Source organism: Scyliorhinus canicula, chromosome 11, assembly GCF_902713615.1.
Source record: "Scyliorhinus canicula chromosome 11, sScyCan1.1, whole genome shotgun sequence".
Taxonomy (NCBI): domain Eukaryota; kingdom Metazoa; phylum Chordata; class Chondrichthyes; order Carcharhiniformes; family Scyliorhinidae; genus Scyliorhinus; species Scyliorhinus canicula.
The window spans coordinates 9,795,314-9,821,770 of record NC_052156.1 but is presented as its reverse complement, the minus strand read 5'-3'; the positions used below and the strand labels follow the sequence as shown (position 1 = coordinate 9,821,770).

The 26,457-nt window shown below is 51.7% G+C and overlaps 1 protein-coding gene across 1 annotated transcript in view; it reads left to right on the top strand.

The window, feature by feature from the left end:
- The window catches only part of col7a1 (collagen, type VII, alpha 1), a 408,534-nt gene that overhangs the window by 230,434 nt on the left and 151,643 nt on the right, over positions 1-26,457 (top strand). The window contains exons 66-69 of the mRNA XM_038812016.1: positions 4,519-4,554; positions 6,851-6,922; positions 8,652-8,696; positions 10,573-10,608. Coding sequence (XP_038667944.1) covers positions 4,519-4,554; positions 6,851-6,922; positions 8,652-8,696; positions 10,573-10,608 — 189 coding nt within the window. The remainder of the gene's footprint in view (positions 1-4,518; positions 4,555-6,850; positions 6,923-8,651; positions 8,697-10,572; positions 10,609-26,457) is intronic.

Sequence of the window (26,457 nt, the reverse complement as noted above, 5' to 3'; positions counted from 1 at the left end):
CATTCATTAACGATAATGGGAACAGATTACAAATTTTCATATTTAGACAGAGCAGACAGACATGATGAGGAACCAGAGTCATTTGGTACGCATGTGTTTCAGAACTATGAGGACCAGTTAACTGATGTAGACAGGGTTTCTGTAGAGGAACACAACACTTCTTTTTAAAAAAAATACTTTTTTTTGAAAAATTTTGAATTTATACAACAACGAACCATAATAAAATACCAAAAATAACAATAATATTAGCAATCATAAACATTTGCCCCACCTCCATGAACAACACAGCATATTAACAACAACGCAAATGAACACAATATTAAGTTACATAATAGAAACTACAATAAGGAACACCCCCCCCCCCCCGCCTCCCCGGGTTGCTGCTGCAATTACCAAGATACCTATCTTTGAGCCAGGAAGTCCAGAAAAGGCTGCCATCGTTTATAGAACCCTTGTATTGATCCTCTCAGGGCAAATTTGACCCTTTCCAATTTTATAACTCCCGCCATGTCACTGATCCAGGTCTCCACACTTGGGGGCCTCGCATTCTTCCACTGCAGCAAGATTCTTCGTCGGGCTACTAGGGACGCAAAGGCCAGGACACGGGCCTCTTTCGCCTCCTGCACTCCCGGCTCTACCGCAACTCCAAAAATCACGAGAACACAACACTTCTGATGAATTAGAATAGGCCATTTTTCTGAAAGGACAACTGCCAAAAGTTGATACAAAAGTGACATACTTGCCTAAAGGGTCTAGTCACTGGAAGGATTCAACTGTTATTAGTAGAGCAGGGAAGGCTACTGGAAAGTATAAACATTGGTTGAATATACAGCATTCAGGGGAAGGAGTCAAGACAATGGATTGGGAACACGAAGTTCAAAAATGGAGGGCACAGAAACGCAGTGCCAGTTCAGATAGTGCATCAGGTCCTCAGGAAAAGGTCAAGAACTATTGAAAGGACATCCCACAGCAGAAGGGAAAAATCAAGCAGTAGCAGTACAGAACGAGATACGAGGTGGGAGAGGGGACGTCGTTTATCAAGATCTCGGAACATGAGTAAGACTATGAATTCTATTAGGAGTAGAAGCCCACATGCATGTGAGATTTTGGTGGCTTCCAATAAATTAGATGAAAAAGTTATCAAAGATGCCAAACAGCAAACTGCATAGTTGGAGTGAATTTGGGGTATACACGGAAGTACCGAATAGGGGACAAAGAGCTCTAACCCACAGATGGATTTGCATGGAAAAGGTTCTTCCGGATGGAACTTATAAGGCAAAGGCCAGGCATGTGGCAGGGCGATTTGAAGAAAACTTAGACAATCAGGATTTAAGGGTAGATTCACCTATGGCAGGAAAGGTTATTTTAAAGATCTTCTTGGCTCTATTAGCCACAAAGGCATGGGAATGAAAATCTATAGATAAAGCTGCCTTTTTGCAGGGGCATCAACTCCAGAGAGACATTTCTCTCCGTCCTCCTAAAGAGGCAGTTAACACAGAACTGGTACTCTGGAAGTTGAATCAATGTGTATAAGGATTAAATGACGCATCTAGAGTCTTGTATTTTTCGGTAAGGTCAGTTTTGTTAAAGTTAGGCTGTTGCCAGTTGAAAGCAGATCCGGCAATGTTTTACTGGCACTACAAAGGAAATCTTTCTGGCATCTTTATGATGCATGTCGATGATTTTTTGTGGGGTGGGACGAGTGATTTCGAAACTATTGTAATATCTGGTTTGAGGAAAGAATTCAGGTTTGGAAGTCAGGCTTCCGGTGCATTTAAATATATTGGACTGGAAATCGGACAGACGAAGTTAGGGGCAACTTTACGTCAGCAATCTTATTTGGAAAGCATCAGCCCAATAGCAATTAGTCATGGCCAGGTTTCACAAAAAGACGCAACGGTTTCAAAGATGGAAAAAGAGCAACTGCGAAGTTTAATTGGGCAACTGAATTGGTTAGGTAGACAGACTGGACTGGACGTGAGATTTGATGTCTTTGAGTTGAGTACAAAAATGAATGACCCCAAAGTGGAAGCCACAATAAGAGCAAATAAAGCGTTGGCCAAACAAAAATGCAGGAGTGTGTTTTGAGGTTCCCGGTTTTGGGTGACCGTCGGCACTTGAAACTCATAGTTTATAGTGATGTGTCCTATGCAAATTTATGTGATGGGGATTCAAGCACAGGAGGTTTTATAGTTTTCCTTTTGGGGAACAATGGTAAATGTTGCCCTTTTTTGTGGGAAACTAAGAAAATAAAGAGAGTGGCCAAAAGCAATTTGGCTGCTGAGACGTTAAGCCTTGTCGAGGCAGTGGATATGGCCTTTTATATAAGTCAGATATTGACAGAAATTTTGGGATTAGAGGATTTGGGTAACATACCCATTGAGTGTCACACTGACAATAAATCCTGTGGGAAAATGTGCACTCTACAAAAAGTATCAATGAAAAAAGGTTAAGGATAGAAATCGCAAGTTTGAAGCAGATGATGGACAGAGGGGAAATAGCAAAAATTAAATGGGTCGACAGTAGCTATCAATTGTCCGACTGTTCTACAAAAAGAGGGGCTAGTTCACAGAAACATTTGGATATTGTTAATGAAGGGCGCCTGTTTCTGTGACTGGTTTTTTTCCCAAAAAAAGTGAAAATAAGAAGGGGGGAAATTACATGTGTGTTTTTGAGTTTCTTGTAATTTTGTTTTCACCTAATAATTTTTGTTTCTCCAAAGAAGGGGAGATTGTTAAGGAATGGGTGAAGAGACATTCCAATTAAATGTCTAGTTTATGTTAAGTATCCAATAATTGACACTGATATGTAAAGGGGATTCAGGGGACCTTTGTGTCAGGTGACATGAAGAGAGAGTTTTGTGCAGAGTCTGTTAAAGTGGAATAAAGGTGTTTGTAAAAGGAGCAGTACCTTTGACTCTTTATACAACAGCAGCTAAACGTCTAACATCAAATGTCCTTTGATACGTGACTGAAGTACAAATAGGGGTAGCACAGTGGTGCAGTGGCTAGCACTGCTGCCTCACGGCAGTGGGGACCTGGGTTCAATCCTGGACCCGGGTCACTGTCAATGTGGTGATTGCACATTTTCCCCGTGTCTGCATGGGTCTCACTGTCATGTGAGAGTACCTTTAAGAAATGGGTGTTTATAAAAATAGCTGTACTGGATGTACCTTCGGGCAGCACGGTAGCACAAGTGGATAGCATTGTGGCTTCACAGTGCCAGGGTCCCAGGTTCGATTCCCCGCTGGGTCACTGTCTGTGCGGAGTCTGCATGTTCTCCCCGTGTCTGCGTGGGTTTCCTCCGGGTGCTCCGGTTTCCTCCCACAATCCAAAGACGTGCAGGTTAGGTGGATTGATCATGGTAAATTGCCCTTAGTGACCAAAACATTTCGGAGAGGTTATTGAGTTACAGGGATAGGGTGGAAGTAAGGGCTTAAGTGGGTCGGTGCAGACTTGATGGGCCGAATGGCCTCCTTCTGCACTTTATGTTCTATGTATCTAAATGGGTGTTTAACAGTGATGTCAGAGAGTGGGTGGAGCTGGGCTGTCTGTCTGGTTTACTTTTGTTTTAGGCTGTTTGCTACGGTGTGGTTAGTTCTGTTTTGAGAGCGGGATAGCTGCAGGCAAAGCAAGGAGCTGTGTAAGGATTCCTCTCCGCAACTAAAGACTGTCTCCAAATCAATTGGGTGATTTCAAAGTGCTTACTGCTCTCAGTAGTGAATTTAAACCTGATCTCTGTGTTAAAAACGGTCTTGTCTTCCGGATGTTGTTTGGGAATTTATTAAGTGTTACCTATAGAGTACTGTATTGTTTGGGGATTTATTGGTGTTGATAGTTGTTAAGATGTTTAGTGTGGGTTTATAAAGTGTTAACTGGTTTCATAAATAAACATTGTTTTAATTTACAAGTACTGTGGATCTCTGGTGCATCACACCTATAAAGTAGGCCCGTGTGCTCCCCCATACCACAATCTATTAAAGGTTGTGGGTCAGGTGAACTCCATGATACACTTTGGGGTTCTTGAAACCCTGGCCCATAACACTCACCCCCATAACCTCGAAAGGGTAGGTGGATTGGCCATGTTAAATTGCCCCATAATTGGAAAAAATGAACACAAAAATGAAAAAGAACGCATCTCCTGAATCTCACTCTCCAGGAGGGTCTAAAGGACAGCTACCTGCTTTCGCTGCCAATACCTCCCTCCAGGTCCTTGCTTCGCACACCAAGTTCAAATCAGTGCTACAAAATACAGTGATTGGGAACAGGAACACGGATAACTCCATCCTCCCTTCTGGCTCTGGAGCTGGGAGACAGTTTGAAGCACTTTTGTGATCTGCCTCTTTTCGATTGGGAGTGAAGGCCGAGGTCTTCCTGGCCTATAAGGTACTGAGCGATTGGAGTGCTTCACGTGGATGGAGGTGATTACACTCTAACTGAAAGTAGAACAGTTCAGCGAGGCATTTAGTTAACTCTACCTCGTGGCGTCACTGATTTTCATGTCTCAATTTCTTTTCAGGGTGAGCAGGGAAAACACGGGGAACCTGGCAGAGATGTAAGTGATCCACACATTGACCAGATACATTGAGGCCTGCTGTGCTCAGGCACAGTTCTTCCGATGCCTTTCATGCTTCAGGATTGCAATTACTCCATGACCTGGTTCCCTCTTTTTCTGCATCTTCCCACAATCCCCTGAAACCTGTGTGTTCCCCCAACTCCAGGCTCCTGCGAACCACCACCCCCACGCTCTCACCCACCATTCACTTTCAACCATCTACGCCCTAGGCGCTGACACTCCCCCTCTAACCCGCTCAACTGCTTCAACTCTAGACCTTTATGACAAACCTTCAAACCTCCACCTTTGACCCAGCTTTGGGGTCACCTGTTTTAATTCCTCCTTCTCCAGCTGGTTTGACAATGTTCAAGCGGAGTAACTTGCTATGCTTTCCTGTGTTAAAGGTACCATATAAATACAAGATGCTGTAGTAATGAATTGCAATACTTGGCAAGTTGGACAGGGGAGTGTGTTAGTTAAAATTGTGTTTGGAAGTCGCTCCATTTGTAAGTACAGCAAAGCGAAAGGATAAGCATTAGGAAGCTATTATTTGTGTTTATCCAATGACTTTCATGCCAATTCTTTTCCCACATCAGGGGCGGGATTCTCTGACCCCCCCCCCCCCCCCCCCCCCCCCCCCCCCGCCGGGTCGGAGAATTGCTGGGGGTCGGCGTGAATCCCGTCCCCTCCGTCCTCCAAATTTTCCGACCCCCCAAAAATCGGCACGGCGTGAATCGCGCCGCCCGCCTCAGAGAATGGCGGGGACCTGCGCGACTCAATGGGCCCCGGGGCTGCCCGAATTCTCCGGCCCGCGATGGGCCGAAGTCCCGCCCGTCTTTTGCCAGTCCGCCGGGGTAAATTGGAGTAGGTCCCTTACCGGCGGGACCTGGCGGCGCGGGCGGTCTCCGTGGCTCTTGGGGCGGGGGGGATCTGACCCCAGGAGGTGCCCCCACGGTGGCCTGGCCCGCGATCGGGGCCCACCGATCCGTGGGCGGGCCTGTGCCCTGGGGGCACTCTATTGTTCCGCCAGTGCGAAAATCAGGCCCTCTTGGTTGGTGTGGCGCCAAGCCCCTTTCCCGCCGGCCAGCAGGATGCAAACCACTCTGGGGCGGGCCTAGCCCCTGAAGCCCCTGAGTGGTTCACACCACTACGTCCCGCCGGAGTTGCCCACCCCGCCGATTACGGCAGAATCCCGTAATGTGTCTGTTTCTTTCGTCTGTTTCCATAGCTTGTAATTCCCGTAACAGGGGCTGGTTTCTTGGATCCCCCAGTCGCGTATTTCGGCCAAACCATTCGCTGGTCATTGGGATTTCTCATTGAAGCCATCCCATGCCACCAGGCAACCCATGGGCGGGAGTGCACTGCCAGCGGGAAAAGACAATTTCAATGGCGGGAGAATTCTAGCCCAGGTCACTAGGTTGTCACCAGGGGCTTACAGCGCCACTCCACATGAAGCATGGTTTACCAGGAGTCTCTCCCATTCTTACCCCCAGCCATTGGCGTGCTGGAAGGATTTACAGGTTGACACACTCCACCGGTTTGACCCCATTTTGAACACACCTTCCTTGGCCATCAAGTCCTGGGGTGGGACTCGAACCGGGAGCTTCCGGCTCAGAGGCTGGGACGCTACCCACTGCGTCATAAAACCTCCTTGTCCAACGGTTTGAACTGATTAAATTATGAGGCCAGGGTATTACGATGCTCAGTTGAAAAATATCACATCCATTGAGTAGACGTAACATTTAATCAAATGAAATTATTTTTGAACCTGGAGTTGTTCAGTAACTGCACTGAGGTTTGTTTTTATATATCTGAAGAATTTGATGGAGGCTTTTCCAAGCCTCCCTTGTGGCTTGTACTCAACCGGTATCCCAGAGATGGACGATCTGGTTGTTGTCGCAATGGTCAATTGCAGTTTGCAAATTGGCCTCCGCAGTTCCTAAATTGCAACAGTGACAACACTTGCAAAGTATTTCATTGCCTGTAAAATGCTTTGGGACATCCCGCGGTCATGCTATATAAATGCAAGTCTTTTCCCTTTTTGTTCCCTTCTCCCCGCCCATTTATTCGAACTGAGATAATAGGCCCGGCACCTTCACACATCAGAAAGCCATTTCCTATCCTTGTTTTCTTCTAAATAGACTTACGATACTCCTATACCACCCCTGCGAGTGTTTCACCAGCTTATCTGTTATCGGAATTGTTGGAAAAAGACAGGTTCCGCCTGAGATACTGTTTTTACCTTTGTTGGAAATGAAAGACATGCCAAAATGTTGTTGATATTCTTCCAACACAGGGTTTGCCCGGCCTGAGAGGAGAGCAAGGACAACCGGGAGTAACAGGGCCCGCGGGCCTTTCCGGGATCCCAGTAAGTTACACGTGACCCCTTTGAGCAGCTCTTGGCAGCGGGTTCCAGACAGGCACAGGGGTGGGCTGGAATGTCGGAAGCAAAAGCAGAAATAATCTAGGCCGAAGCTTCTGGTGGGGAGGTGGGTGGTGGTGGAGGCGGCGAAGGTGAACAGTGGGAGGCAAGGTGATCAACTGACCCATGCTTTAAAGGAATGCCCCTCTAGTGGGCAGCACGGCAGCATTGTGGCTAGCACAATTGCTTCACAGCTCCAGGGTCCCAGGTTCGATTCCGGCTTGGGTCACTGTCTGTGCGGAGTCTGCACATCCTCCCCGTGTGTGCGTGGGTTTCCTCCGGGTGCTCCGGTTTCCTCCCACAGTCCAAAGATGTGCAGGTTAGGTGGATTGGCCACGCTAAATTACCCTTAGTGTCCAAAATTGCCCTTAGCGTTGGGTGGGGTTACTGGGTTATTGGTATAGGGTGGAGATGTTGACCTCGGGTAGGGTGCTCTTTCCAAGAGCCAGTGCAGACTCGATGGGCCGAATGGCCTCCTTCTGCACTGTAAATTCTATGATAATCTGTGATATTTTGAATTTTGACTGGTGTGTCCATGTGTCCCTTATTTTACGTCAGACGAGCTGATCAGCCTAATTGGGTGGTGGGGGAGGGGGGTGAATTGTTTCCACCCAAGGTTCACCTGCTTAACTTTCCCTCTTCCAATTGGCTCAGCTCATTCCCTTTCATCTGCGCTAACAGATCATTAAGGACGGCCACAAGTGACCAATGAACCGGAATGTACCGGAGCTAAACGGATGGTTTGGGATGGGTCATAAAGGGCCACATTGGTTTGGAGCTATCTATGCACAAGTGATGAGGATTGCTTTAAACAATGTATTGAACAGAGGGCAGGCAGATCTGTCAGGGGGCCCAGCCAGGATGTGGCTTTGTTTCCTTTCCAGTTAGCCTCATTGTTTGGATCCCAAACGCAATCAGGTAACAATTGTTGGTGGTTACCCGGGAGGGGAGAGATCCCATTCCTGTTTACTGAGCCATAACCTGAGGACAATGTGAGACTTGACTGTGATGCCGCCTGTAGTCAATGTCCCATCAATCATGGCCAGTACCATCCCTTTCTTGGCAATTCACCTGAGGAAGGGGCAGTGCTCCAAAAGCTAGTGATTTGAAACAAACCTGTTGGACCTTAACCTGGTGTTGAAAGACTTCTTATTGGGAATGAAAACAAGAGGGGAAAATAAAATTTGCTAATTTATTTTCCACGAGTTGGCACTTGCAAACCTCAAAATCACCTACTGTTGAATGTGATTCTACGATTGGGCAGCACTTGCTGAATGATCCTGAGTGGGCTATTAGCCACACAATATAAGATAACCAGTTGAGCCCGTAACATGGCTTGCTTAAGCTTGCCAGAAGTGACATACATTCATACACCGTAATCCTTTCTCTTTGAGCAAACGGAATAAGTTCAAGCCTCACACCTTTTTTGAATGACGGGGGAGGGGGTAGAGATTCGGAGGTGGGGGGGAGAGGGGGGTTGCATGAGACGTCTAAAGTTCCCCTTTGCTATCTCCATGGCAATACCTCGGCCAATCAGAGTCAACTTAACAACCAATCAGCACCCTTTTCTCCTGTAGCATACATCGTTTTGATTGTTTGAAATGTGGCTTCAGTAACATGTGCCTTTCTTCAGAAATATTCAAATGTATTTTTATTGTAATTCTGTCCATATTAGGGCAAATCAGGAGATGATGGGAAGCCAGGGCTTGCTGGAAAGAATGTAAGTACAGCTGAACCGTGGTACGTTAACTGTGGCAATTTACTGACCACGGCATCTGACAGTGCAAAGTAGAGTAAGAAGTCTTACAACACCAGGTTAAAGTCCAACATATTTGTTTCAAACACTAGCTTTAGGAGCACTGCTCTTCCTCAGGTGAATGGAGCAGTGCTCCGAAAGCTCGTGTTTGAAACAAACATGTTGGACTTTAACCTGGTGTTGTAAGACTTCTTACTGTGCTCACCCCAGTCCAACACCAGCACCTCCACATCAGTGCAAAGTAGGCAAGTTCTGGACCTGGTAACTCACAGAATCAAATAATGCTTGCAGGGGGTGGTACAGTGGTTAGCACTGCTGCCTCACAGCGCCAGGGACCCGGGTTCAATTCCAACCTTGGGTCACTGGCCGTGTTTGCAAAATATGTTTGCACATTCTCCCCGAGTCGGCGTGGGTTTCCTCCGGGTGCTCCGGTTTCCTCCCAAGGATCTGTGGGTTAGGTGGATTGGCCATGTTAAATTGCTCCTCAGTGTCCAAAGATTAGGTGGGATTATGGGGTTAGGTCGGGGGTTTAGGCCTAGGTGGAGTGCTCTTTCCGAGGGTCGGTGCTGACTCGATGGGTTGAATGTCCTCTTTCGCCACTGTGGGGATCCTATGATATAGGATATAATATAGGATGACACTCCCAGTGCAGTACTGAGGGGCCACTGCACCGTCTGAGGTCATGTTTTGGATGGGATTTGAATTCAAGGCCCTAACTGCCCCCTGGGGTAGATAGAGAAGGTCCCGGAGCACTTTTTCAAAGCAGGGCAAGGGAGTTCTTCCCAGTGACCTGTGGAATCTCTCAAACCAATTTCCCCAGAACAGATGATTGAGTTGTTGGATAAAAGCAAATTACTGCGGATGCTGGAATCTGAAATCAGAAAGAAAATGCTGGAAAATCTCAGCAGGTCTGGCAGCATCTGTAGGGAGAGAAAAGAGCCAACGTTTCGAGTCCAGGTGACCCTAACAGACTGAGAAAGTGGGAAATATTTATACTGTGGAGTGAGAATGAAAGATGAGTCATAGCCACAGAAACCCAGGGAAACCGGGTGCTAATGGCCACAGATACCAAGGGGAAAGAGTGTTAATGGCAGTCCCCGGAGAGGACAAAAGATGTGAAAGGTCAAACAGCTGAGAAACTAACATCAGAGGGTGAACTGTGACAGATGTAAATGTGGGAGGAGGCGAAGGGGGAGGCAAAGGGGAGAAAGGATAACGAAAGGTGAATAAGATGGGGGGGGGGGGTGAATATATATAAAGAAGGACAAGAGAGAAAGAAACAGTAAAAGACAGTTAAAATGAAATGGGATGAAAACAAATGGGTCGAGGTGGGATAGAGCTAATCATGTGACGTTGTTGAATTCAATGTTGAGACTGGAAGGATGTAGCGTACAATGATTTTTAATCATTGTAGCATTGCTGTGTGTGGGAGCTTGCTGTGCACCAATCAGGTTTGACTAACACATTGGCCTGCTTTACTGTAGTGACTACGCGCCAGAAGGACTTCACTGGCTGAAATGTGCATTGGGAAGTCGTGAGGTGCTATATAAATTCCTTCTTCATAATTCCTTCCCCCATCCTTCATGCTGACTGCCCATTATGGACAGATTAAAGCTAAATTTGCACTGCCAGGAAACGTGCAATGGGAAATTCCTGATTCACAGCCAAACGTGTGGACAGTGAGCCAGGGGCTGCCCCTTGGTGATATCGTGAGAGGCACCTCCCAAAGCACTGCCCCCTACTGGGAGACTGAAGATGTGGAATCAATAACAGTCCGCAACAGTAGGTGTGCCAAATCCCAATTCTATTTTTGACACTAAAACTTTCTGCATTTCCCCAGGGAGAAGACGGGATTCCAGGAGAGGATGGAAAGAAAGTAAGTGAGGACAAAATATGGTTAAGCCTCTATTTCAGACCAGGGTGGGATTCGCAGGAGTGGGGGGCTGGGGGGGGGGGGGGGGGGGGGGGGGGGGGGGGTCTGCCTCCATTTTCCCAAAGTCACCCCAGCTCCCCTTCCAAAACATTATATGGGTCTTATTTTAACCGCCCTACAATCATTCCCGTCTACAGGCTGTGGGGATGATGTGGAGCCCCTGCTGGGTACCAAAGGAAACGGTTCCTGGGGAGGTGGTGCAAGAGAGAAAATGGAGCAAGGGAGTGGCAGGCCTAATATTTTCTTGGTGAGCCGGAAGGAGTATGAACAGGAGACTAAGGCCAAAGATTTAAATCTTACCTGGGTCTCCTCTGATCCAGTCCCGCCTTCCAACAAATGTGCCATTGGCAACTCTTGGTGGTTAAGGTGGTGACGCTATCTAATTATGTAATTGAGATTCCAGTTTTACAACATTCACCAGCACCCGTTTGCTTGCAGTGATCACCTCAATGTTTACAAACATCCGGTGAGTGGGGATGACAGTGGGGTAGTCGGGGTGATGGGAGGGAATGCAGGGAAACTGCTAGGCCCCATTTTAAACCCCTGCTCCTCCCCGTTACCCGCATGATTCTCATGTGAACATTTTGCTTCAACTGGTCTTTTGGATGGATGCAGACTGCTGAAGTTCACTGTGCAGCATGCCTCGGCAAGTCGAGTGGCAGCAGTGTGCACCAGCGACAAAATGCATTGCTGCAACCCACCGAGGCTCCTCCAGCAGGACCTTTCAAACCCGCAACCTTTACCGTCCGGAAGGTCACGGGCAACAGATACCTGGGAATACCACGAGCTGGAAGTTCCCTTCCAAGCCTCCCAACATCCTGACTTGGAAATCTATCGCCGTTCCTTCATTGTCACTGGGTCAGAATCCGGATCTCCCTCTCTAACAGCACAGTGGGTGTACCTACAGCACATGGACTGTAGCGGTTCAAGAAGGCTGCTCACCACCAACTTCACAAGAGAGTTAGGTATTGGCTACAAACGCTGGCCGAGCCAGCGATGTCCACATCCCTTAATTTAGTGTAAAGAAGGGGACCTTCATTGGAAAGCATTGATACCCATACTCGTGAAGAATAGAAAATGGTAATCGAGGGTCCAAAACTTATTATCTTAACTAGTACAGAAATTATCCAGGTGTGCAAGTGAAGTTAAATCCAGCAGTCTTAAAATAAGCAGCTCAAATCTGAGATGGAGGAGTTTGTCGGCTGCTTGAGGAGGCAGGAATTTGGAGCACAAGTAATTGAGCACGGGTAAATGTAGCGCGGGTAAATGGAGCGTGGGTAAATGGAGCGTGGGTAAATGGAGCGTGGGTAAATGGAGTGCGGGTAAATGGAGCGTGGGTAAATGGAGTGCGGGTAAATGGAGCGCGGGTAAATGAAGAGCGGGTAAATGGAGCGAGGGTAAATGGAGTGCGGGTAAATGAAGAGCGGGTAAATGGAACACGGGTAAATGGAGCGCGGGTAAATGGAGCGTGGGTAAATGGAGCGCGGATAAATGGAGCGCGGGTAAATGGAGCGCGGGTAAATGGAGCGTGGGTAAATGGAGCGCGGATAAATGGAGCGCGGGTAAATGGAACACGGGTAAATGTAGCGCGGGTAAATGGAGCGCGGGTAAATGGAACACGGGTAAATGTAGCGCGGGTAAATGGAGCGCGGGTAAATGGAGCGTGGGTAAATGGAGCGCGGGTAAATGGAGTGCGGGGTAAATGGAGCGCGGGTAAATGGAGCGCGGGTAAATGTAGCGCGGGTAAATGGAGCGCGGGTAAATGGAGCGCGGGTAAATGTAGCGCGGGTAAATGGAGCGCGGATAAATGTAGCGCGGGTAAATGGAGCGTGGGTAAATGGAGCGCGGGTAAATGGAGCGTGGATAAATGGAACACGGGTAAATGTAGCGTGGGTAAATGGAGCGCGGGGTAAATGGAGCGCGGGTAAATGGAGCGTGGATAAATGGAACACGGGTAAATGTAGCGTGGGTAAATGGAGCGTGGGTAAATGGAGCGCGGGTAAATGGAGTGCGGGTAAATGGAGCGCGGGTAAATGGAGCGCGGGTAAATGGAGCGCGGGTAAATGGAGTGCGGGTAAATGGAGCGCGGATAAATGGAGCGCGGGTAAATGGAGCGCGGGTAAATGGAGCGCGGGTAAATGGAGCGCGGGTAAATGGAGCGCGGGTAAATGGAGCGCGGGTAAATGGAGCGTGGGTAAATGGAGCGCGGATAAATGGGACACGGTAAATGTAGCGCGGGTAAATGGAGCGCGGGTAAATGGAGCGCGGGTAAATGGAGCGCGGGTAAATGGAGCGCGGGTAAATGGAGTGCGGGTAAATGGAGCGTGGGTAAATGGAGCGCGGGTAAATGGAGTGCGGGTAAATGGAGCGTGGGTAAATGGAGCGTGGGTAAATGGAGCGTGGGTAAATGGAGCGTGGGTAAATGGAGCGCGGGTAAATGGAGCGTGGGTAAATGGAGCGCGGGTAAATGGAGCGTGGGTAAATGGAGCGCGGGTAAATGGAGCGTGGGTAATGGAGCGCGGGTAAATGGAGCGTGGGTAAATGGAGCGGGGTAAATGGAGCGCGGTAAATGGAGCGTGGGGTAAATGGAGCGCGGGTAAATGGAGCGTGGGTAAATGGAGCGCGGGATAAATGGGAACCGGTAAATGTAGCGGGGTAAATGGAGCGCGGGGTAAATGGAGTGCGGGGTTAAATGGAGCGTGGGTAAATGTAGCGGCGGGTAAATGGAGTGCGGGTAAATGGAGCGTATGGGGTAAATGGAGCGCGGGATAAATGGAGCGCTGGTAATGGAGCGCGGGTAAATGGAGCGCGGGTAAATGGAGCGTGGGTAAATGGAGCGCGGTAAATGTAGCGCGGGTAAATGGAGTGCGGGTAATGGAGCGCGGGTAAATGGAGCGCGGGTAAATGGAGCGCGGATAAATGGGACACGGGTAAATGTAGCGCGGGTAAATGGAGCGCGGGTAAATGTAGCGCGGGTTAATGGAGCGCGGGTAAATGTAGCGCGGGTTAATGGAGCGCGGGTAAATGTAGCGCGGGTTAATGGAGCGCGGGTAAATGGAGCGCGGGTAAATGGAGCGTGGGTAAATGTAGCGCGGGTAAATGGAGCGCGGGTAAATGGAGTGCGGGTAAATGGAGCGCGGGTTAATGGAGCGCGGGTAAATGTAGCGCGGGTAAATGGAGCGCGGGTAAATGGAGCGCGGGTAAATGGAGCGTGGGTAAATGGAGCGCGGGTAAATGGAGCGTGAGTAAATGGAGCGCGGGTAAATGGAGCGCGGGTAAATGGAGCGCGGGTTAATGGAGCGCGGGTAAATGGAGCGCGGGTAAATGGAGCGTGAGTAAATGGAGCGCGGGTTAATGGAGCGTGGGTAAATGGAGCGCGGGTAAATGGAGCGTGAGTAAATGGAGCGCGGGTTAATGGAGCGCGGGTAAATGGAGCGCGGGTAAATGGAGCGTGAGTAAATGGAGCGTGAGTAAATGGAGCGTGAGTAAATGGAGCGCGGGTAATGGAGCGCGGGTAAATGGAGCGCGGGTAAATGGAGCGTGAGTAAATGGAGCGTGAGTAAATGGAGCGCGGGTTAATGGAGCGTGGGTAAATGGAGCGCGGGTAAATGGAGCGTGGGTAAATGGAGCGTGGGTAAATGGAGCGTGAGTAAATGGAGCGCGGGTTAATGGAGCGTGGGTAAATGGAGCGCGGGTAAATGGAGCGTGGGTAAATGGAGCGCGGGTAATGGAGCGTGGGTAAATGGAGCGTGGGTAAATGGAGTGCGGGTAAATGGAGCGTGAGTAAATGGAGCGCGGGTAAATGGAGCGCGGGTTAATGGAGCGTGGGTAAATGGAGCGCGGGTAAATGGAGCGTGAGTAAATGGAGCGCGGGTAAATGGAGCGCGGGTAAATGGAGCGTGGGTAAATGGAGCGTGGGTAAATGGAGCGTGGGTAAATGGAGCGCGGGTAAATGGAGCGTGGGTAAATGGAGCGCGGGTAAATGGAGCGTGAGTAAATGGAGTGCGGGTAAATGGAGCGCGGGTAAATGGAGTGCGGGTAAATGGAGCGTGGGTAAATGGAGCGTGAGTAAATGGAGCGCGGGTAAATGGAGCGTGAGTAAATGGAGCGTGAGTAAATGGAGCGTGGGTAAATGGAGCGTGGGTAATGGAGCGTGGGTAAATGGAGCGTGGGTAAATGGAGCGTGGGTAAATGGAGCGTGGGTAAATGGAGCGTGGGTAAATGTAGCGCGGGTAAATGGAGCGTGGGTAAATGGAGCGTGGGTAAATGGAGCGCGGGAAAATGGAGCGCGGGTAATGGAGCGTGGGTAAATGGAGCGCGGGTAAATGGAGCGTGGGTAAATGGAGCGCGGGTAATGGAGCGTGGGTAAATGGAGTGCGGGTAAATGGAGCGCGGGTAAATGGAGCGCGGGTAAATGGAGTGCGGGTAAATGGAGCGTGGGTAAATGGAGCGTGGGTAAATGGAGCGCGGGTAAATGGAGCGTGGGTAAATGGAGTGCGGGTTAATGGAGCGCGGGTAAATGGAGCGTGGGTAAATGGAGCGTGGGTAAATGGAGCGTGGGTAAATGGAGCGCGGGTAAATGGAGCGCGGGTAAATGGAGCGTGGGTAAATGGAGCGCGGGTAAATGGAGCGTGGGTAAATGGAGCGTGGGTAAATGGAGCGTGGGTAAATGGAGCGTGGGTAAATGGAGCGCGGGTAAATGGAGCGTGGGTAAATGGAGCGTGGGTAAATGGAGCGTGGGTAAATGGAGCGCGGGTAAATGGAGCGTGGGTAAATGGAGCGTGGGTAAATGGAGCGTGGGTAAATGGAGCGCGGGTAAATGGAGCGTGGGTAAATGGAGCGTGGGTAAATGGAGCGTGGGTAAATGGAGCGCGGGTAAATGGAGCGTGGGTAAATGGAGCGTGGGTAAATGGAGCGGCGGGTAAATGGAGCGTGGGTAAATGGAGCGCGGGTAATGGAGCGCGGGTAAATGGAGTGCGGGTTAATGGAGCGTGGGTAAATGGAGCGCGGGTAAATGGAGCGTGAGTAAATGGAGCGTGGGGTAAATGGAGCGTGGGTAAATGGAGCGTGGGTAAATGGAGCGTGGGTAATGGAGCGTGGGTAAATGGAGCGTGGGTAAATGGAGCGTGGGTAAATGGAGCGTGGGTAAATGGAGCGTGGGTAAATGGAGCGTGGGTAAATGGAGCGCGGGTAAATGGAGCGTGGGTAAATGGAGCGTGGGTAAATGGAGCGCGGGTAAATGGAGCGTGGGTAAATGGAGTGCGGGTTAATGGAGCGTGGGTAAATGGAGCGCGGGTAAATGGAGCGTGAGTAAATGGAGCGTGAGTAAATGGAGCGTGAGTAAATGGAGCGTGGGTAAATGGAGCGCGGGTAAATGGAGCGCGGGTAAATGGAGCGCGGGTAAATGGAGCGTGGGTAAATGGAGTGCGGGTTAATGGAGCGTGGGTAAATGGAGCGCGGGTAAATGGAGCGCGGGTAAATGGAGCGTGAGTAAATGGAGCGCGGGTAAATGGAGCGCGGGTAAATGGAGCGTGGGTAAATGGAGTGCGGGTAAATGGAGCGTGGGTAAATGGAGTGCGGGTAAATGGAGCGTGGGTAAATGGAGCGCGGGTAAATGGAGCGTGAGTAAATGGAGCGTGGGTAAATGGAGCGTGGGTAAATGGAGTGCGGGTAAATGGAGCGCGGGTAAATGGAGTGCGGGTAAATGGAGCGTGGGTAAATGGAGCGCGGGTTAATGGAGCGTGGGTAAATGGAGCGCGGGTAAATGGAGCGTGGGTAAATGGAGCGCGGGAAAATGTAGCGCGGGTAAATGGAGCGCGGGTAAATGGAGCGCGGGTAAATGTAGCGCGGGTAAATGGAGCGTGGGTAAATGGAGCGCGGGTAAATGGAGCGTGGGTAAATGGAGCGTGGGTAAATGGAGCGTGGGTAAATGGAGTGCGGGTAAATGGAGCGTGGGTAAATGGAGCGTGGGTAAATGGAGCGTGGGTAAATGGAGCGTGAGTAAATGGAGCGCGGGTAAATGGAGCGCGGGTAAATGGAGTGCGGGGTAAATGGAGCGTGGGGTAAGGAGCGTGGGTAAATGGAGCGTGGGTAAATGGAGCGTGGGTAAATGGAGCGCGGGTAAATGGAGCGCGGGTAAATGGAGCGTGGGTAAATGGAAGCGCGGGTAAATGGAGCGTGGGTAAATGGAGCGTGGGTAAATGGAGCGTGGGTAAATGGAGCGCGGGTAAATGGAGCGCGGGTAAATGGAGCGTGGGTAAATGGAGCGTGGGTAAATGGAGCGCGGGTAAATGGAGCGCGGGTAAATGGAGCGTGGGTAAATGGAGCGCGGGTAAATGGAGCGCGGGTAAATGGAGCGTGGGTAAATGGAGTGCGGGTAAATGGAGCGTGGGTAAATGGAGTGCGGGTAAATGGAGTGCGGGTAAATGGAGCGCGGGTAAATGGAGCGCGGGTAAATGGAGCGCGGGTTAATGGAGCGCGGGTAAATGGAGTGCGGGTAAATGGAGCGCGGGTAAATGGAGTGCGGGTAAATGGAGCGCGGGTAAATGGAGCGCGGGTAAATGGAGCGTGAGTAAATGGAGCGCGGGTTAATGGAACGCGGGTAAATGGAGCGTGGGTAAATGGAGCGCGGGTTAATGGAACGCGGGTAAATGGAGCGTGGGTAAATGGAGCGTGGGTAAATGGAGCGCGGGTAAATGGAGCGCGGGTAAATGGAGCGTGGGTAAATGGAGCGTGGGTAAATGGAGTGCGGGTAAATGGAGTGCGGGTAAATGGAGCGTGGATAAATGGAACACGGGTAAATGTAGCGCGGGTAAATGGAGCGCGGGTAAATGGAGTGCGGGTAAATGGAGCGCGGGTAAATGGAGTGCGGGTAAATGGAGCGTGGGTAAATGGAGCGTGGGTAAATGGAACGCGGGTAAATGGAGTGCGGATAAATGGAGTGCGGGTAAATGGAGTGCGGGTAAATGGAGCGTGGGTAAATGGAGCGTGGGTAAATGGAACGCGGGGTAAATGGAGCGCGGATAAATGGAGTGCGGGTAAATGGAGCGCGGGTAAATGGAGCGTGGGTAAATGGAACGCGGGTAAATGGAGCGCGGATAAATGGGACACGGTAAATGTAGCGCGGGTAAATGGAGCGTGGGTAAATGGAGCGTGGGTAAATGGAGCGCGGGTAAATGGAGTGCGGGTAAATGGAGCGCGGGTAAATGGAGTGCGGGTAAATGGAGCGCGGATAAATGGGACACGGTAAATGTAGCGCGGGTAAATGGAGCGCGGGTAAATGGAGCGCGGGTAAATGGAGCGCGGGTAAATGGAGTGTGGGTAAATGGAGCGCGGATAAATGGGACACGGTAAATGTAGCGCGGGTAAATGGAGTGCGGGTAAATGGAGCGCGGGTAAATGGAGTGCGGGTAAATGGAGCGCGGATAAATGGGACACGGTAAATGTAGCGCGGGTAAATGTAGCGCGGGTAAATGGAGTGCGGGTAAATGGAGCGTGGGTAAATGGAGCGTGGGTAAATGGAGAGCGGGTAAATGGAGTGCGGGTAAATGGAGTGCGGGTAAATGGAGCGCGGGTAAATGGAGCGCGGGTAAATGGAGCGCGGGTAAATGGAGCGCGGGTAAATGGAGCGTGGGTAAATGGAGCGCGGGTAAATGGAGCGTGGGTAAATGGAGCGTGGGTAAATGGAGCGTGGGTAAATGGAGCGCGGGTAAATGGAGCGTGGGTAAATGGAGCGTGGGTAAATGGAGCGTGGGTAAATGGAGCGCGGGTAAATGGAGCGTGGGTAAATGGAGCGTGGGTAAATGGAGCGCGGGTAAATGGAGCGTGGGTAAATGGAGCGTGAGTAAATGGAGCGTGGGTAAATGGAGCGTGGGTAAATGTAGCGTGGGTAAATGGAGTGCGGGTAAATGGAGTGCGGGTAAATGGAGTGCGGGTAAATGGAGTGCGGGTAAATGGAGCGCGGGTAAATGGAGCGTGGGTAAATGTAGCGTGGGTAAATGGAGTGCGGGTAAATGGAGTGCGGGTAAATGGAGCGTGGGTAAATGGAGCGTGGGTAAATGGAGCGCGGGTAAATGGAGCGTGGGTAAATGGAGCGCGGGTAAATGGAGCGCGGGTAAATGGAGCGTGGGTAAATGGAGCGTGGGTAAATGGAGCGTGGGTAAATGGAGCGCGGGTAAATGGAGCGCGGGTAAATGGAGCGTGGGTAAATGGAGCGCGGGTAAATGGAGTGCGGGTAAATGGAGTGCGGGTAAATGGAGCGCGGGTAAATGGAGCGCGGGTAAATGGAGCGCGGGTAAATGGAGCGCGGGTAAATGGAGCGTGGGTAAATGTAGCGTGGGTAAATGTAGCGCGGGTAAATGGAGTGCGGGTAAATGGAGCGTGGGTAAATGGAGCGCGGGTAAATGGAGCGTGGGTAAATGGAGTGTGGGTAAATGGAGCGCGGGGTAAATGGAGCGTGGGTAAATGGAGCGCGGGTAAATGGAGTGCGGGTAAATGGAGTGTGGGTAAATGGAGCGCGGGTAAATGGAGCGTGGGTAAATGGAGCGTGGGTAAATGGAGCGTGGGTAAATGTAGCGTGGGTAAATGGAGCGCGGGTAAATGGAGTGCGGGTAAATGGAGCGCGGGTAAATGGAGTGCGGGTAAATGGAGTGCGGGTAAATGGAGCGCGGGTAAATGGAGCGTGGGTAAATGTAGCGCGGGTAAATGGAGTGCGGGGTAAATGGAGTGCGGGTAAATGGAGTGCGGGTAAATGGAGCGCGGGTAAATGGAGCGCGGGTAAATGGAGCGTGGGTAAATGTAGCGCGGGTAAATGGAGTGCGGGTAAATGGAGTGCGGGTAAATGGAGCGTGGGTAAATGTAGCGCGGGTAAATGGAGCGCGGGTTAATGGAGCGTGGGTAAATGGAGCGTGGGTAAATGGAGCGTGGGTAAATGGAGCGCGGGTAAATGTAGCGCGGGTAAATGGAGTGCGGGTAAATGGAGCGTGAGTAAATGGAGCGCGGGTAAATGGAGCGCGGGTAAATGGAGCGCGGGTTAATGGAGCGCGGGTAAATGGAGTGTAGGTAAATGGAGCGTGGGTAAATGGAGCGTGGGTAAATGGAGCGTGGGTAAATGGAGCGTGGGTAAATGGAGCGCGGGTTAATGGAGCGCGGGTAAATGGAGCGCGGGTAAATGGAGCGCGGGGTAAATGGAGCGTGGGTAAATGGAGCGTGGGTAAATGGAGCGTGGGTAAATGGAGCGTGGGTAAATGGAGCGTGGGTAAATGGAGCGTGGGTAAATGGAGCGTGGGTAAATGGAGCGTGGGTAATGGAGTGTGGGTAAATGGAGCGTGGGTAAATGGAGCGTGGGTAAATGGAGCGCGGGTAAATGGATCGTGGGTAAATGGAGCGTGGGTAAATGGAGCGCGGGTTAATGGAGCGCGGGTAAATGGAGCGCGGGTAAATGGAGCGCGGGTAAATGGAGCGCGGGTAAATGGAGCGCGGGTTAATGGAGCGCGGGTAAATGGAGCGTGGGTAAATGGAGCGTGGGTAAATGGAGCGCGGGTTAATGGAGCGCGGGTAAATGGAGCGTGGGTAAATGGAGCGCGGGTTAATGGAGCGCGGGTAAATGGAGCGCGGGTAAATGGAGCGCGGGTAAATGGAGCCTGGGTTAATGAAGCGCGAGTAAATGGAGCGCGGGTTAATGGAGCGCGGGTAAATGGAGCGTGGGTAAATGGAGCGCGGGTAAATGGAGCGCGGGTAAATGGAGCCTGGGTTAATGAAGCGCGAGTAAATGGAGCGCGGGTTAATGGAGCGCGGGTAAATGGAGCGCGGGTTAATGGAGCGTGGGTAAATGGAGCGTGGGTAAATGGAGCGTGGGTAAATGGAGCGTGGGTAAATGGAGCGCGGGTAAATGGAGTGCGGGTAAATGGAGCGCGGGTAAATGGAGCGTGGGTAAATGGAGCGTGGGTAAATGGAGTGCGGGTAAATGGAGCGTGGGTAAATGTAGCGTGGGTAAATGGAGCGCGGGTAAATGGAGTGCGGGTAAATGGAGCGTGGGTAAATGGAGCACGGGTAAATGGAGCGTGGGTAAATGGAGCGTGGGTAAATGGAGCACGGGTAAATGGAGCGTGGGTAAATGGAGCGCGGGTAAATGGAGTGTGGGTAAATGGAGTGCGGGTAAATGGAGCGTGGGTAAATGGAGCGCGGGTAAATGGAGCGTGGGTAAATGGAGCGTGGGTAAATGGAGCGTGGGTAAATGGAGTGCGGGTAAATGGAGCGTGGGTAAATGGAGCGCGGGTAAATGGAGCGTGGGTAAATGGAGCGTGGGTAAATGGAGCGCGGGTAAATGGAGTGTGAGTAAATGGAGTGTGGGTAAATGGAGCGTGGGTAAATGGAGCGCGGGTAAATGGAGCGCGGGTAAATGGAGCGCGGGTAAATGGAGCGTGAGTAAATGGAGCGCGGGTAAATGGAGCGCGGGTAAATGGAGCGCGGGTAAATCGAGTGCGGGTAAATGGAGCGCGGGTAAATGGAGTGCGGGTAAATGGAGCGCGGGTAAATGGAGCGTGAGTAAATGGAGCGCGGGTAAATGTAGCGCGGGTAAATGGAGTGCGGGTAAATGGAGCGTGGGTAAATGGAGTGCGGGTAAATCGAGTGCGGGTAAATGGAGCGTGGGTAAATGGAGTGCGGGTAAATGGAGCGCGGGTAAATGGAGCGTGAGTAAATGGAGCGCGGGTAAATGTAGCGCGGGTAAATGGAGTGCGGGTAAATGGAGCGTGGGTAAATGGAACGCGGGTAAATGGAGCGCGGGTAAATGGAGCGTGGGTAAATGGAGCGTGGGTAAATGGAGTGCGGGTAAATGGAGCGTGGGTAAATGGAGCGTGGGTAAATGGAGCGTGGGTAAATGGAGCGTGGGTAAATGGAGCGTGGGTAAATGGAGCGCGGGTAAATGGAGTGCGGGTAAATGGAGCGCGGGTAAATGGAGTGCGGGTAAATGGAGCGCGGGTAAATGGAGCGTGGGTAAATGGAGTGCGGGTAAATGGAGCGCGGGGTAAATGGAGCGTGGGTAAATGGAGCGTGGGTAAATGGAGTGCGGGTAAATGGAGCGCGGGTAAATCGAGTGCGGGTAAATGGAGCGCGGGTAAATGGAGTGCGGGTAAATGGAGCGCGGGTAAATGGAGCGTGAGTAAATGGAGCGCGGGTAAATGTAGCGCGGGTAAATGGAGTGCGGGTAAATGGAGCGTGGGTAAATGGAACGCGGGTAAATGGAGCGCGGGTAAATGGAGCGTGGGTAAATGGAGCGCAGGTAAATGGAGCGCGGGTAAATGGAACGCGGGTAAATGGAGTGCGGGTAAATGGAGCGCAGGTAAATGGAGCGTGGGTAAATGGAGTGCGGGTAAATGGAGCGCGGGTAAATGGAGTGCGGGTAAATGGAGCGCGGGTAAATGGAGCGTGAGTAAATGGAGCGCGGGTTAATGGAGCGCGGGTAAATGGAGCGCGGGTAAATGGAGCGCGGGTAAATGGAGCGTGGGTAAATGGAGCGTGGGTAAATGGAGCGTGAGTAAATGGAGCGCGGGTTAATGGAGCGCGGGTAAATGGAGCGCGGGTAAATGGAGCGCGGGTAAATGGAGCGTGGGTAAATGGAGCGTGGGTAAATGGAGCGCGGGTAAATGGAGTGCGGGTAAATGGAGCGTGGGTAAATGGAACGCGGGTAAATGGAGCGCGGGTAAATGGAGCGTGGGTAAATGGAGCGCGGGTTAATGGAACGCGGGTAAATGGAGCGCGGGTAAATGGAGCGCGGGTAAATGGAGCGCGGGTAAATGGAGCGCGGGTAAATGGAGCGTGGGTAAATGGAGCGCGGGTAAATGGAACGCGGGTAAATGGAGTGCGGGTAAATGGAGCGTGGGTAAATGGAGCGCGGGTTAATGGAACGCGGGTAAATGGAGCGTGGGTAAATGGAGCGTGGGTAAATGGAGCGCGGGAAAATGTAGCGCGGGAAAATGGAGCGTGGGTAAATGGAGCGCGGGTAAATGGAGCGCGGGTAAATGGAGCGTGGGTAAATGGAGCGTGGGTAAATGGAGCGCGGGTAAATGGAGCGTGGGTAAATGGAGCGTGGGTAAATGGAGCGCGGGAAAATGTAGCGCGGGTAAATGGAGCGTGGGTAAATGGAGTGCGGGTAAATGTAGCGCGGGTAAATGGAGAGCGGGTAAATGGAGCGCGGGTAAATGGAGCGTGGGTAAATGGAGCGCGTGTAAATGAGCGTGGGTAATGGAGAGGCGGGTAAATGGAGCGCGGGTAAATGGAGCCGGGTAAATGGAGCGTGGGTAAATGGAGCGTGGGTAATGGAAGCGCGGGTAAATGGAGCGTGGGTAAATGGAGCGTGGGTAAATGTAGCGCGGGTAAATGGAGCGCGTGTAAATGTAGCGCGGGTAAATGGAGCGCGGGAAAATGGAGCGCGGGTAAATGGAGCGCGGGTAAATGGAGCGTGGGTAAATGGAGCGCGGGTAAATGGAGCGTGGGTAAATGGAGCGCGAGTAAATGGAGCGTGGGTAAATGGAGCGTGGGTAAATGGAGCGTGGGTAAATGGAGCGTGGGTAAATGGAACGCGGGTAAATGGAGCGCGGGTAAATGGAACGCGGGTAAATGGAACGCGGGTAAATGGAGTGCGGATGAATGGAGCGCGAGTAAATGGAGCGTGGGTAAATGGAGCGCGGGTAAATGGAACGCGGGTAAATGGAACGCGGGTAAATGGAGCGCGGGTAAATGGAACGCGGGTAAATGGAGCGCGGGTAAATGGAGTGCGGGTAAATGGAGCGTGGGTAAATGGAGCGCGGGTAAATGGAGCGTGGGTAAATGGAGCGCGGGAAAATGGAGCGCGGGTAAATGGAGCGCGGGTAAATGGAACGCGGGTAAATGGAACGCGGGTAAATGGAGTGCGGGGTAAATGGAGCGTGGGTAAATGGAGCGCGGGGGTAAATGGAGCGTGGGTAAATGGAGCGCGGGAAAATGGAGCGCGGGTAAATGGAGCGCGGGTAATGGAACGCGGGTAAATGGAACGCGGGTAAATGGAGTGCGGATGAATGGAGCGCGAGTAAATGGAGCGTGGGTAAATGGAGCGCGAGTAAATGGAGCGTGGGTAAATGGAGCGTGGATAAATGGAGCGTGGGTAAATGGAGCGCGGGTAAATGGAGCGCGGGAAAATGGAGCGCGGGTAAATGGAGCGCGGGTAAATGGAACGCGGGTAAATGGAACGCGGGTAAATGGAGTGCGGATGAATGGAGCGCGAGTAAATGGAGCGCGGGTAAATGGAGCGCGGATAAATGGAGCGCTGGGATAATTGGAGCGTGGGTAAATGAAGCGCGGGTAAATGGAACGCGGGTAAATGGAACGCGGGTAAATGGAGCGCGGGTTAATGGAGCGCGGGTAAATGGAGCGCGGGTTAATGGAGCGCGGGTAAATGGAGCGCGGTAAATGGAGCGCGGGTAAATGGAGCGCGGGTAAATGTAGCGCGGGTTAATGGAGCGCGGGTAAATGTAGCGCGGGTTAATGGAGCGCGGGTAAATGTAGCGTGGGTTAATGGAGCGTGGGTAAATGGAACGCGGGTAAATGGAACGTGGGTAAATGGAGTGCGGATGAATGGAGCGCGAGTAAATGGAGCGCGGGAAAATGGAGCGTGGGTAAATGGAGCGTGGGTAAATGGAGCGCGGGTAAATGGAGCGTGGGTAAATGGAGCGCGGGAAAATGGAGCGCGGGTAAATGGAACGCGGGTAAATGGAACGCGGGTAAATGGAGTGCGGATGAATGGAGCGCGAGTAAATGGAGCGCGGGTAAATGGAGCGTGGGTAAATGGAGCGCGGGTAAATGGAGCGCGGGTAAATGGAGAGCGGGTTAATGGAGCGCGGGTAAATGGAGCGCGGGTAAATGTAGCGCGGGTTAATGGAGCGCGGGTTAATGGAGCGCGGGTTAATGGAGCGCGGGTAAATGTAGCGCAGGTAAATGGAGCGCGGGTAAATGGAGCGCGGGTAAATGTAGCGCGGGTAAATGGAGCGCGGGTAAATGGAGCGCGGGTAAATGGAGCGCGGGTAAATGTAGCGCAGGTAAATGGAGCGCGGGTAAATGGAGCGCGGGTTAATGGAGCGCGGGTAAATGTAGCGCAGGTAAATGGAGCGCGGGTAAATGGAGCGCGGGTTAATGGAGCGCGGGTTAATGGAGCGCGGGTTAATGGAGCGTGGGTAAATGGAGCGTGGGTAAATGGAGCGTGGGTAAATGGAGCGTGGGTAAATGGAACGCGGGTTAATGGAGCGCGGGTTAATGGAGCGCGGGTTAATGGAGCGCGGGTAAATGGAGCGTGGGTAAATGGAGCCCGGGTAAATGGAGCGCGGGTAAATGGAGTGCGGGTAAATGGAGCGTGGGTAAATGGAGCGCGGGTAAATGGAGCGCGGGTTAATGGAGCGCGGGTTAATGGAGTGCGGGTAAATGGAGCGCGGGTTAATGGAGCGCGGGTTAATGGAGTGCGGGTAAATGGAGCGCGGGTTAATGGAGCGCGGGTTAATGGAGTGCGGGTAAATGGAGCGCGGGTAAATGGAGAGCGGGTAAATGGAGCGCGGGTAAATGGAGCGTGGGTAAATGGAGTGCGGGTAAATGGAGTGTGGGTAAATGGAGCGCGGGTAAATGGAGCGCGGGTAAATGGAGCGTGGGTAAATGGAGCGCGGGTAAATGGAGCGTGGGTAAATGGAGCGCGGGTAAATGGAGCGTGGGTAAATGGAGCGCAGGTAAATGGAGCGTGGGTAAATGGAGCGCGGGTTAATGGAACGCGGGTTAATGGAACGCGGGTAAATGGAGCGTGGGTAAATGGAGCGCGGGTAAATGGAGCGTGGGTAAATGGAGCGTGGGTAAATGGAGCGCGGGTAAATGGAGCGCGGGTAAATGGAGTGTGGGTAAATGGAGCGCGGGTTAATGGAACGCGGGTAAATGGAGCGTGGGTAAATGGAGTGTGGGTAAATGGAGCGCGGGTAATGGAGTGTGGGTAAATGGAGCGCGGGTAAATGGAGCGCGGGTAACTGGAGCGTGGGTAAATGGAGCGCGGGTAAATGGAGCGCGGGTAAATGGAGTAGTGGGTAAATGGAGCGCGGGTAAATGGAGCGTGGGTAAATGTAGCGCGGGTAAATGGAGCGCGGGTTAATGTAGCGCAGGTAAATGGAGCGTGGGTAAATGGAGCGCGGGTTAATGGAACGCGGGTAAATGGAGCGTGGGTAAATGGAGCGCGGGTTAATGGAGCGTGGGTAAATGGAGCGCGGGTTAATGGAACGCGGGTAAATGGAGCGTGGGTAAATGGAGCGCGGGTTAATGGAGTGCGGGTAAATGGAGCGTGGGTAAATGGAGCGCGGGTTAATGGAGCGTGGGTAAATGGAGCGTGGGTAAATGGAGCGCGGGTTAATGGAGCGTGGGTAAATGGAGCGCGGGTTAATGGAGCGTGGGTAAATGGAGCGCGGGTTAATGGAACGCGGGTAAATGGAGCGTGGGTAAATGGAGCGCGGGTAAATGGAGCGTGGGTAAATGGAGCGTGGGTAAATGGAGCGCGGGTAAATGGAGCGCGGGTAAATGGAGTGTGGGTAAATGGAGCGTGGGTAAATGGAGTGTGGGTAAATGGAGCGCGGGTTAATGTAGCGCAGGTAAATGGAGTGCGGGTAAATGGAGCGTGGGTAAATGGAGCGCGGGTAAATGGAGTGTGGGTAAATGGAGCGCAGGTAAATGTAGCGCAGGTAAATGGAGTGCGGGTAAATGGAGCGCAGGTAAATGGAGTGCGGGTAAATGGAG